This window comes from Poecile atricapillus, chromosome 8 (genome assembly GCF_030490865.1).
Source record: "Poecile atricapillus isolate bPoeAtr1 chromosome 8, bPoeAtr1.hap1, whole genome shotgun sequence".
Lineage (NCBI taxonomy): Eukaryota > Metazoa > Chordata > Aves > Passeriformes > Paridae > Poecile > Poecile atricapillus.
In genome coordinates, this window is record NC_081256.1 from 16,425,461 (window position 1) to 16,438,809 (window position 13,349).

The following is a 13,349-nucleotide window of genomic DNA, read 5'->3' on the forward strand; positions in this document are numbered from 1 at the left end:
TTAAAATGCTTAGGAAGAAAAATTAAAGACCTATTCACCTGTGCCAAGCTCAAGTTGTCAGCAACTCATGCAGAGCAATGCATCAGAGACAGACCCAAACATACAGTGGGACAGCTGTGGGGAAGCAGATTTGTAAGCCACCAGCAAATAAACAACAGGTAAAACCTGGAGCAGATGCAGTGGCATCCCCAGCAGGTACCTTGTGTTCTCTTCATACATATTCTACACTGTTGCAATGTGCTACATCTTGCGTTTCCAAGGTTAATTATTTACAGAGAAAATTCCTCCTTGGTCACTCATCCTTTCACTCTGTGCAAACCCAGACTAGTTTTATTTTACAACTCTGATGATGGATTTTTCCTAAAAAGAGAGTCTCAAAATATGTTGCACAATTAATATTGCAGCATGTCTTTTTATTTGGTACTGATTTCCTAACATTCACTGACATTCACAGCCACTCTCACACCTTCTTGAATAAAAAAGGTATTGGATAGATGGAGGCATTCTATGGAATTTGGGTATGGATTTGGGTCTAAATCATGATGTACTTAACTAATGGGTGTGATATGTTCAATTAACTAGCACTTTTGTACATGAGGTAAAACCCTTTAATAAGGGTGTGTTGTACTTTTCCATCTGATTCAAAGCTCTCTGTCTCACCAAGGTACATGGCTGAAGAGGTCACCTGGGTTTGGTTTGGAATTATAAAGTTTGTCCATGATTAAATATGAAAGCAAGTCTACAAATGAAACAGAGAGGGCTTGAAACCTAGGTCTGCTTGTAAAGTGTGTGTTGGACAGCCATTTTGAAAGGCATTTTAAATTTTGCTCTTATCTTGTTGCCAAATCATCAGTGGTTTGACTCACATATCAGAGTTTTCAAGAAAAAAAAAAGGCTTCAGATGAACCTATTTATGTAGGAAAAGGTTTTTCAAAACAACTGCACAGGGGCCAGGATCAACATCTGAACACGGGCTGAGTTGTTACATTTTTAAAATTATTCCTTTCATTAAAGGCATGAGGGATATCTCAGGTATCTTGGGGCCTGATTCAGAGTTGTAGCATCCTAAACCAGTAATTGCAGTGCTGGCTGAAACCCTCTCTTTATACATGCAACGCTTCCAAACCCAGCTCCTTTCCAGCTCCATGGAGGCAAGCCCACCCTGCCTATGATGCTGAGGCTGTAGTAGCAGCACTGCTGGATGCTATGGTCCAGATCTGCTGCAAGAACGAGACTCACAATAAAGGGACCAGCAAACTTCTTGTCATCTGTTTGCTGCTCTGGCAGTGAGCAGGCTTATAAAACTAAAGGTAGTTGTTCAAGCATGGGCACCAAATGTCAGAGAGATACACTGGATTAAGAACCTTGTACGTGCCAAATCTTGTTGAGCTCTTTGCTGCAATTAGCTAACAACAGACCATCAAGGTGAGGGAAAGCTTGTGAACAAAGAAAGTGTGACTCCAGGCAGGGAGACTGCAAAGTAGGATGGTGGCAGTCTGGTCCTAAAGTGAGTGGGTGCCTACACAGAAGGGCAGCAGAATGGGGCTGCAGGGTGTTAGAGCAAAGTATTTTAAACAGTCTTCACTGTTTAAAAAGGACTATTAATGAAAAAAAGGTCTGGTCCAGAACATGCAGCAGTGTGAAATAAAACATTTTGTTTGACTTCCTTATCTTTCCAGTCACTCATGTGCTTTCTGCATTCCTTCTGCAGTAGTTTAGGGCCTCAGTTACCACTGCAAGTGCAGAGATGTTGCTGACTTGAAAGCAATATGGAATTATGTACAGCACTTCTGCAAACAGATCATCTGAGATGCATCGTTCAGAAAATGCACCCAGGGGGCCAAGCATTTTATCCCTGTGATTTTGGGCAGAGGTCTTCCCAGTCTAAACTTCTGCAGTCACCAGCGGCACCTCTGGGACACTTGAGAAGGTTTAAGTAGCCCTCTCAGAATGTCGCCTCTGCTCCCAGAGGAGTGCTGATTTTCTTAGCAAAAGAAAAAAACTTCTCTTTGCAAAAGGCTTTATCTGGACCTGAGACCTCTGTTTTGCACAGGCAAATGGTTACAGCACATACCCCTCCCACTGCAGATACCCCTTCAGGGTGTTGGGCTCTCCTGTTGTGAATACCCTCCCCAGCATGCCAGCCTGGCAGGCAGAAGGGTGGAGGGACACCCAAACCTTTAAAACATTTTGTGCCAATTTGCAAGAAAGCAACAAGGACAATTGTTTTGAAATCTTTGCCACATGGGAAAGATCTTCACCAAGAACCCTAGTAATCTCTAGTCATGTGGAAAAAAACTTCCTTTATGTGAAACTGTTGTAAACTGACTCCATAATCTGATCACTTTCCCGATGAGAGGCTGTTGAGCCCTGTTTCTGATCCTGGACACAGCAGTATAAACAAGGCATGATTTGATCAAAGTCACTGGAGCAGCAGAGGGGGATGCACAGCATGACCGTGAGGAACATCTGGCTTGGTGCAGTAACAGAATCTGAACCAAGCTGATTGCAAGCATCTCCCACTTGCAGCTATTTTAGTCTACAAGAAGATAGGCAATAAATGTAGAGATATTCCTGAAATGTCTGAAAGAAATAAGGCCACAATGCCTTGTGAGAGACCCTACTGAGAACAGTGCTGTGTGGACAGACTTTGGAGTAGCAGAGCCCAGAACATCTTACAGAAAAGCACCCAGCCAAATCCAGAGTTTGGTCATTCCCTCTCACTCAGGAACAGCTGATTTCAGACAAATTAACTGTGTTATTATGAAAAACTTCTTGGTAACAGGTGTTCAACACTGAGATTATTTAAAATGCCAGCTAAAATGTTTTTTTTCATGTGTCACCAGTCTGCATTGCCAAGCGTCTCGTCAGAAGAAAGCATTAAAATTCATGCAAAAAAATGAGTAACATTTTTGGCAGGGCAGGGCATTGAAGCATTGGAAGAGAGAAATCTTGGAGGAATCGTGACAAACACACAGCTGGGAGCTGAAAAAGCTTCGCCAGCCACTCACTGTGCCCATCCCAGATTATTTATTTGTAGAATTCCAGAAGGCAGGAGGGTGCCGGGGTAAGAAAAGGCGAGGGGGGGATGGAGAACTCGGGGAGAAACGGCTCCAAGCAGTAGTCTCGCAGGGAGACAAACCAAGCATCCTTTGAATAAGGCCGCCAGCGCGGGGATGCGGGGCGGCAGGAGGAGGTGCGCGGTACGGCAGGGAGAAGCGGGAGGAAGGGCCGCCGCTGCTGCCGCTGACATCACCCCGGGACGATTTACATTTCCCGACGTCACTCACCAGCCCCTGCGGCCGCAGGGAGCGGGGATGCTCGGAGCAGCCCCGGCTGCTGTGGCGCCCCCAGCTCGCTGCGGGGGGGCCGGGGCCGGGCTGGCGGCGCGGGCGGGGCGGGCCGGCGGCGCGGGGCCCTTTAAGAGGTGCCGGCGGCGCGGGAGGCGGCCCAGGCCGGGCGTGCATGGAGCCGAGCCCCGCGCACGGCCCCCGGAGCCCGCGGAGCCCCGGCCCGCCGCACCGAGCCCCGCTGCCGCTGACGGACCCCCGCGTCCCATTATACCGAGACCCATCGCGCTGATCCCCGGACCCCGCCGGCCGGGCTGCGCGGCGCGGACCCCCGCATCCCACCGCTCCGGGATCCGCTGCACGGCGCCGCTCGCACGGACCGCACTGCACCGAGTTCCGCCGCGCCGAGCCCCGGACCCTCCCGCATCCCGCCGCCGAGCCCCATCGCCCCGAGCGCGCCCGGAGCGCGCTGCCCGCGGCGCGTCCCGGCGTCCCGGCGGGCATGGCACCCGGGAGCCGGCCCGGGGGGGCCCTGCTGCTGCCGCTGCTGCTGCCGCTGCTGGGGCTGCCGGCGGCGGGCGGCGGGTGCGCGGCGGAGGGCGGCCCGCTGGAGCCCTTCGATGCGCTCTACGCCAGCGGGGTGGAGGCGTACTACGGCGGGGACTTCGCGGGCGCGGCGCGGTGCCTGGAGCGGGCGCTGCGCAGCCGGCGGGAGCTGCGGGCGGCGCGGCTGCGGTGCCGGCGGCTGTGCCGAGCGCAGGTGCGGCTGGCGGCGCCGGGCCCGGCCGGGGACCTGCCGTTCTTCGGCTCGGTGCTGCGGCGCGCACACTGCGTGCGGCGCTGCGAGGAGCCGCTCCTGGGGGCCGTGTCCCGACACCGCGCCGCCGAGGAGGTGCGCTCCGACTTCCAGCGCAGGGTACCCTACAGCTACCTGCAGCGCGCATACATCCAGGTAGGGCCCGCCCGCCACGACCCCCCTCCTAACCGCCCTCTCCGAAGGGTGACTGTTCCATCCTCCCGAACATCCCAGGTGTGCCCCCTCTGCCGTCTCCCGAGCCGTCCAGGTATGGTCCCCACAAGGTTCTCCTTGGTGTGTGCGTCAGTGGTTATGGCCAGTTCCCGAGACAGAATCCTGGATGGCAACGAAGAGTCTCTCCAGCTTTGCTTCACCTGTGCTTTTCCTGTCTTGTTTTGGGTGTTTTTTCTGTTTTCTTTGGGGAAAGGCTGTTTCTGTTTTAGTGCAACATAGTATAATTCTGAAAATTTTCTGCCTTCAGTTTGCAGAGAAAACCCCCAGAAACCCCTCAGTAATCCTCCCAACACCCTCTGCTAGAGATGTTTCCCTTTCAGACAAGCTGAACTGATTCCATGTTTCAGGAGCTGGGAGTAAGTGAAGCTGGAAGGTACACGACTGCGTTTCAGGAGCCCAATGGTCATTATCCTGTTGTGATGTGAAGTACTTTGCAGTATTTCTGCAAAGTAACAGTGTGCAGTCAGTTTTTAGCAGCCACTGACATCCTAAGTATCATTCTCTTATCCCAGTAACTTCTGCCTTATAACTGGCACCATCCCTGAGAAAAATGGTGTTACTCTTTGAACTTCCTTGCCAAAAAGAAAAAACCCAGAGAAGAAGAAAAAAAACCCCAAACAACCCCCCACCAACTCACATCATATAGTTAATGGTATTTTTCATACTCATTCAAGACTTATGCTCTGTCGAGCCAGCTACCTGTAGTAAGGCTTCCTGTTCATGACTACCTAGGAGAGAAACTCTGGGAATTCTGTTTCATGCCAAGCTGAATGCTTAAGGCATTTCTGTGCATTAAATCTCCCTATGGATTTCTGCTTTATATGAGCACATTCATAACCTTTTAGTCACTAAAGGCAATTTAATAGGTGAAGACCTGCATAGCAGAGCACCTGGAGGGTGATTCTGCTGAAATCCATTTCCAGGTGGAGAAGCAAACGTCTTTGCTAGGCAGTGCTGGTGCCTGTGGTACAGTGCTTATGCAGAAACATCAAGGAGGCAAGCCATCAGCACTCTGAAACCTAGTGGAAAATCATAGCTACATTGCTTTTTCTATGCTTCCTCTTCTGTCATTGCCTTAATGTCAGTTTTACTACTCAGGGACTAGAATTGCATTGGCTTAAACTCTAGTGGCCATGTGATGCATGGAGTTCCTGAAGGAAATCCTGGGGGTGAAGTGGAACTGCAGTTTGGCTTGTGTGCAATGCCAGTGCTGCTGATGATCCTTACTATAAAAGATACTCTGTGTAGTGTCAGCATCTGTGGGAAGTGACAGAAAATTTGTAATGCTGAAAAATTAAGTGATTTCTTAATCTGATTTCAAAACCTTTTTCAGACTTACTGATATTAAACTCACTAAAAAACTTTCCTCTAAATTAAGTAATAGGGTTTTGTCTCCCACTTCAGTAAAATTAATCTATAAAACTCCAGAAGATTTTGGGGTATGGGCTGTTCTTGCATGTATGCATCTACTGAGACTGTGGTTATTTTCTTCATTTAAAATGGCATTCTGAGCTTATCAAAGCAATCTGTTGAAAACAACCCTTTTAAAATTTATTTTATGTGTGACTCAGTTTAATTTACTTTTGCAACATCTGTGGGTTTTATGTTCATGCTGACGCTGATTTCACTGCTCTCAGATGGAGTAGTGGATGTTCTTGTTATCTGCATGGCTGTCCCCGTGTCGGGCACTGGAGCCAAGGGAAGGTGCTCTTTGACTAGACTTGTTTTAACTTGCCTTTACTTTAACCCTTTCTGATGCTCTTGGGTTTTGTAAGCAGCAGTCTGACCAACCTTGTCTCTCACAGCACTCTGCAGTGATTTGTCCACGTCCTCATCTTGCTGCTGCCTGTACCTGAGCTCTGCTCCCAGGATTGCCCTTTTGGTCTGGCTCAACAAGTCTGTGCACAGGAGAAAATACCCCACGTGGGATTTGCCTGCACTTGCACCAAACACAAGGTCTAATGTCATACACTTGGATGTGAACCATCCCCTCGTGCCAAGGCTGAATGCCAAGGCTTTGGCATGTTCCCTGAGGGTTGGGATGCATCAGCTCCGCACCCTTTGGCTGCAGCATCTGCTCAATTTCAGCATTTTGTCTGAAAAGGGGAGCCGCAAAGCGGGGCTTGTGCAGAGCCCCCCTGCCTTGCTGTGGGTGCAGAGACAGGCTGCACGGCTCTGGGGGTGGCCACTTCACCCCTGTGTTCTGCTTCTTGAAACTGAAGAGGAAATGAGATGAAGTTAAACACCCTGCTGTGTACCCTGTCCAGCTCCTCCCTGGGCTGCATGATGAGGCCAGGATGCTGGGCACTTGTACAAAGCACTGGGAGGATGGCAGGGTTTGGTGCCATTTGTGGTTTGAGAGAAGAGGAGCAGCCTGGAATGTGCTTCCCACCTCCCACTCTTGCTGACCTCGTGCTTGTTTGTTTCTCAGGAGGGGAGAAACACATCCCGTCAGGAGGGAGTGACAGAGCAAGGAACAGATGAAAAAAATCGAAGGGTTTGGCTCTTGTGCAGTTCTTTGAAAAATGGTGCTGAATATACATGAACTAATCATTGCAACACTCCTGTGGGGTAGGAAAAGCAAAGGCTTTCAGTCCTGCTGGACAGATGCACAGCCAAACGTTGGCCAGCACTGTGTGTGCCTCTGCTGTTTTGGGAGCAGCAGAGCCACCCAGATGCCCTGGGAGCAGGCAGAGCTTCCTGCTGCCTTTTGGTGCCCTGGGAACAAGTTGGGGTCTCCCACTGCCTCTGGTCTCTCACTGGATAGCAAGCACCAACACAGCCTGGCCCAGTTGTGATGATGTGAATGAGACTCTGCAGTGAATTGGTGGAAAACTCCTTTTTTTTCTTTCTTGGGACTTTTTAAACTGGACAATAGCAGCAGCTGCACTGGGCTGCATTGCTCCTGCTTCGGAGAAGACGCTCAAGATATTCCTGAATAGAGCACTGTAAAGGGCCAGGGAGGTGATGATGTGTGTAGGTAAAATACCAGTGCTATCCCTCTATAAAAACATGTTCTATCAGCCTCTGATGTGATCATCCCCATCATCCTATAAATTATTTCCTAGTTTATCCATACTTTTCTGAACTAGAAACAGTGGTCTTCTGAAGACCATTTTTCTATTTCAGAGATGCGATCTGAATATTTCTGGTGACTCTGGCATAATGTGAGGGGGGGCTGAGGTGCACTGCAGGAATGGGACAGCTTGTGGATTCAGCTGGAGGTTTCTGCCAGCTTTGGGCTCGGGATCAGGCTCCTGAGGTTGACTGCATCTCTACAGACTCTAGACAGATCTCATTGAACAAGCAGCCCAAGTCCAAATGTGTTTGCGAGACTTCTTTGCAACTTACGGATATGCATTTAAGTAGGAAGACTCCTTTTCCTAGGATAGCTGGTGTTTTCAGGTAATTTGGAAATATAGTGGGTACATCTGGTTGAGGCAGTTAGGGTGGGGTGGGTTTGAGAAGGTGTGGAAACAGAAGGAGATGAAAACATGCAATGTGTGTAGTGGGCTCTCCAGCCCACAGTGAAAAGGTTCTTCAGTGGGTTTCTGCTGTCATGTCCCATGGGCTGGACAGCTTGCCAAATGCTGGTGAGTCTCAGCTCTGTGCTGGCTCCTTGGTCTTTGTCAAATAAATACCCTCTGGGCTTGGCAGGTGGGTGTGGTGGGATCTCTTTGCCCTCTTAAATATTTTGTTAGTCATGTCCTCCTTGCGTTCCCACTTTAGTCATCTTGTTTCTGTAAAAAACCTAGCCTGCAGGCCATGATGTTCCTAACTCTGCTTTTTGGAGTTTTTCTAGCTCTGAGAGTGAGTGGAGGAGGAAATGTACACAATGTACACTGTGACAGCGTTTGCTGCTGTGAGCTGCTGACTCAGGAGCCATGTTGGAGCTTGCCCTGGATGGTTTGCCATGAACCCTGTGGCAGAGCATTATTTCTAGGTCCCAGTCTAACTCCTGCAAGTCAGCTTGGTCCAAAAACAACAAGTAACCTGGAAAAGTTGATCACTGTGTCAATGGCAAAACCAAATTTGTTTCTTTTCTACCTTACTGACCCTTCCCTTGAGGTCTTTTTCTTTTGTGTCATCCTGTTCCCAGCCGCAGCATTCTCTGGCCTCCTTGCTGGGTTGATGGCTATAGGCTGTTTTAATCTTCCCTGGATATTGGTGTGCTGTTGCTGAGCACTTCTTCCCACTTCGTAAATACTGAGTTGCAGTGGTCTTGTCTCTTCACTTGCCTGAATGCCTCGTTGCACATCAGTGAAGCATGGCAGGAATTGTATGTATGTATGTCTATAACCAGCAGCCTTGGATCTAGATGACAAAAAGCCTTTTAGTCTGTGCTTGGGTTTAAAACAATAAATAGAACCAGTCCCCAGCATGTTGGACATTGCTTCTCTCTTAGTAATGCCAGATTGTAGGTGGAGCAAAAGGGGGCAAGAGTCTGACTATGTCTGGCTTAGTCTGTCTTTGGCTTGAGTTCCCCCTTGCCATGTCTGAGATGTTCTTCAGTTCTGTTACCATTATGACTTCATGTGTTGCAAGCATAAAACAATAATGTTTAGGTTTTCCATGTTGTAGGAGAGGCTGTTTATTTGTTCTTTAAAGCTGTTTCTTTTTTTTAAAAAAAAAAAAGGTCTTGTTTGGGGAGAACTTCCACTTTTATCTTCAATGCCGGATTTTCCACACTGCAGCAGATGGGGCAGTGCTGGAGGCACTGCTGGGAATGTGTCCTTGGGTCACACTGTGCTGTCCTGCCCACCCACACCACCAAGATGTCTGAAATGCAACAGACACAATAATCACTTGGTAAAAGACTGCAGAGAAACAAAAGAGACTGGTGTGAGCCCAAACTTCAGAAACACTTGTGATACAGATTATTGCCTGACTCCAGTTCTGCCTTTGAAAATTCCCTATTTATGAGGATCCAGACCCAAGGGAGGAGAGTGGTGTATGTAAACCTCAGCCTTTAATGACCTCTCCATTCTGATTGTTCTGTCCTCTGCCAGTGCTTCAGTGATCTCTCCACCAGCCACATTCGGGTGTCTGAGTGCCTGTACCAACCCTCAGGATGGCTGTTGAGACACCTCCACCAAATTCTTTCCACCTCGAGTAACTCCTCACTGCTGCCCACCTCTGTGTGCTTCACAGGGCCAGAGACTTTTGTCCCTGTGATAGATAAGTGGGTCACCTACCTAGGGATTGTGGAGTAGTTCTGGATTCACAGCAGTGTAGTTGCTAAGCGAATTTGATTTGTTTCACTCAAGGATTGTTGTTTTCCATGAACATTTTGCTCAGTTTTCCTTCATGCCACAACGCTGCATGGCCCTAAGCAGGTAATGGAGTCCTGTCCTGGGGTGAGCCACAGCCTTTGGGAAAATGTGGTTTCACTTGCAGCATCTCGTGGGCAGTGGCACAGGATAATGTGTAAAACTTCTTACTTTAAAGTCTTTTGGGGGAGCAGCTGTTTCTCACCACAGGCACCACCTGTCCTGCAAGGTCTGCCTGTGCAGTTGGTCTTGTTTTTGCAGGATTTAAGTGACATCTCAGACAAAGACCTATAGTAAAACTGTCAGATAATCATTATTATTTGGATTTTTACTATTAGTGGTGTTTATTTATCTTCAATCTTGAGAATTGGTATTACTCAGATACTGGATAAATAAACAGATCCCAGAATTAATCTCTTGGAACATCTCTTTATTTAGATTTTCTGAGAAAGCATTCCTACTCCTCAGCAGAGGGTAAATGTTAGTACTCAGAAAGTTAGAATTATTTAGGACAAAAATAAACCCAGTTTATGGGGATGGAAAACTCAGAGTCTTGATGGCTGGGTCAGTGCCCTGGGTTTAGAGCAGGGTATTTAGTCTTGCCCTAAGCCCAGGACACTGACCCAACTGCTCCTGTTCTTGCTGACCATTTCAAATGAAATGCTTTGAAAATGTTAAGAGTTGAAATATTGTCAGAGAGGGAAAGAGATGACCCAGTGGTTCAATTTTGCTGCTAGCAAAATGCAGACTAGGTACATCTTGTTGTGATGGTTTCTGTGTCTTCACAGGAGTCTCAGTCTTGACTTTTGGACTTGACTATGGGCTTGTGAAAAAAAATTACTAAATTAAATTACTACTAAAAATTAGACTATCTGGTTGTAGTGATTTTCTGCTGGTTTATTTTGGTTTTTGAATGTTTTGGTTTTTTTGTTTTTTGAGTTTTTTTTAAATAGAGCAAATCCAAAAGCAAAACTGAGGTGTTTGCAGTTTGCCACATCATTTCAACTGGTAGTAAATTAGCACAGCACTGCCTAACAAATCAGGACATAACCAGCAGACACATACTGGTCTTAGACTCACTAAGCTCATTTCATACAACCTAGTAAACATCCATTTGATAGCCAGGGCTGCTCTTTTTGTCTTGCCAAATTCCTTTCTCACTTCATGCCTATGCATTTATGCCAAGGCCTCAAAATATACTTGCAGTGGGTCCCAGCCTGCAATATTTCTCAGACTTTTGGAGAAAACAAGGTAACCCTGAATTCCTTCTTATTTCTTGGCAATCTCTGGTGATGTGGCTTGGATGATGGATGAGGCAGGTGACTCACATGGTTTGAGTGGATTTTTTGAGATCTTGATCTAAAGGCCTCCCAGTGCAGGTTAATATCCCAAGTATAACAAAACTGGGCGCCAGTAGTGCAGGAGAAGCCAGACTCCTGCTGCTGGGATGGGACCCAGGAACCTCCCCCTTCCCCGTTCTTGCATCTCCTTAGTTTCTCGTGGTTGTTGCACCTTCCCCCGCTGGCTGCTCCTTGGCAGAGCCTTGCTGCTGAACTGCCCTGTCCATGTGCCTTGGTGTGCTGGGATTTGTTAAGTGGCTTTTTGTGCTGCCTGTTAAATCTCATCCATACGTCTGAGAGCTCTGCTCTGGCTTCTGCGGAGCCCTTTTGTTGTCCTTGGCCACAGGAATAACAAACGGCAGCTGATGATGAACTGCATGTGAATGAGCAATGCAATTTAGCCTTGCTAAGCAAGCTTTTGCCCAGTACTCTCTAGTTGTGTCTGAGTTTTCAGCAAGGATTATTCCAATTTCCTTGTACAACCAGTGACTTCATCATGGATGGCACCAGCAGTGGTGAGAAACCATTCCGTCAGTAGCTGATACATTTACTGCCAACCTCCTGAGCATTGCTGGAGCCTTGCTAGCAGGATTCTGGGCTCAAAGCACTGCTGGACATCTGGAGCAAGGAATTGAGGGGTTATTTATCTTAGTTTTTCCCTTTGGAGGTGGTATGAATTAGTCATTGTGATTGGGTTTGTTCCCAAGGAGTAGGAACCCCTGTACTCTGCACAGGGCATATTTCCATGTGTGTAGTCTGGACTGAGGCCAGGCTGAATTTGGATAAATCGATGTGAACCTGGAGTGACCCAGCTGAGGGCCATGGAGTTTCTCTGCCTTCACTGGGGAAGCTGAGATCAGGACTTGGCCCGTGCGTTCCAACAGTAACGGATGGCAGGAAGGAGGGCGCGAGCTTCCCTGGATGCCTTTGTTTCCAGCCAATGTATCAGCAATAAGGTATTGACATTTTTATTTCTTGGCCATGAGCTGGTGATGACTAATGAAGGCAGGGGGTCTGCCTGTGGGTGGGTTCAGGCAGCAAAGAGCTGTTCCTCATCAGCCTGTACCTCCCAACCAGTCCTTCTTTCCATGACAACTGGTCAGTTAAACAGACCCTCCAGGGCTGACGTCAAGGGTCAGGGATTTGGCCACCAAATAATTATAGCAACAAAAATAGCATCACTTCCCCACCCCTTCCTTCCCACATGATCCTGCTGAATCCCAACTCATAAATGTCCTTTTTTTTCTTCCTTGGATGAGAAGCAAAGCCCACATGTATTAGCTGGAACATATGGCAGGGTTTGGCTGCAGCCCACAAGTTGTAAAAGCCAAATACTCACTTGTAGCTTCTTGTTCACTTAAAAAAAAAAAAAAAAAAAAAAAAAGAGGAGAAAAACACGTTCTTTCAGGATTGGATGAAAGGCTGAGTCTGTGCTCGTGCTGGGATGGGAAGCAGATAGGGTGTGGGACAGCACACTGACCGTGCTGTTGTGACACAGAACATGTCCTCTCACAGCATGGAGGTGATAGGCTGGCCACTGAAAGGCGGCCTGGTGGCACTGGCCACTGTCCCATGCTCCCTGCCCTAATGCTGTTTCTCAGACTGCAGAGTTTGCAAACAGGCTGCTCAGGAGAATGTCACCAGCACCAGGGGCACAGAGCAGTCAGCAGGTTTTACATGTGGGTTAGCCATGGGCAGGAGAAAATTCTGTCTTTGCAGCACTAAAGGTTTTATAAAGGAACATAGGAGCATCTGGGAGGTCACAGAAAATTTGTGAAGGAGAGGAAAATGAAAGGACGTTGTCAGAAATTGACTGTCTGCACCACCAGAATGTACCCAGTGTACCCAAATTAAAAAAAATCAGAAAAATCACAGAAATACTTGTTAGACACCAACATGCTGCTTTTCACTATGGGTTTTCCAAAGCAGCTGCAGTGGTGGCCTTGATCTCACATCATATCCCTGCAGAAATAGGAGCCTGAGACTGTGCTGTGTTCTGTCAAAGCTAGAAGTGGGAGCAAATGAATCCACAGAGCCTTCTGCTTGAAAAAAAAGGGTGGGCAAATCGTGCCTCAAAGTATTGCAGGTAGGGCACTGCTTACCCCCATAGCTCTTTGAGGTCAGGGCTGGACTCCTGAGGGTGCAGTGGGGAGATGTGCTGAAGTTCATTGCCCAGTGCTACGAGTGCAACTGCTTTTGAAGATGGAGCTAGCTGTGTTCCTTCCCAGGAAAGATCAGTGGGGTACAGAGAGAAAGAGCTTGGAAAATATCCTTCAAAATATTTGCTGAAGGTGTTTCTGTGACTGCCCGGGGACTGAAGCACAGTCTGTCGGTTCCCTTGCTTAGACAGCTTCTTTTAAAGTGTTTTTTTGCCAAGGTACTGCCTGTTCTAAGGTTTATATATATTTTGAGGCTTCTA

At 47.9% G+C, this 13,349-nt stretch overlaps 1 protein-coding gene across 1 annotated transcript in view; it reads left to right on the forward strand.

The window, feature by feature from the left end:
• Positions 1-3,786: 3,786 nt before the first annotated feature.
• The window catches only part of P3H2 (prolyl 3-hydroxylase 2), a 63,233-nt gene continuing 53,670 nt past the window's right edge, over positions 3,787-13,349 (forward strand). Inside the window, exon 1 of the mRNA XM_058844285.1 lies at positions 3,787-4,242. Within this exon, the coding sequence (XP_058700268.1) occupies positions 3,793-4,242 (450 nt within the window). The 5' untranslated portion in view covers positions 3,787-3,792. The remainder of the gene's footprint in view (positions 4,243-13,349) is intronic.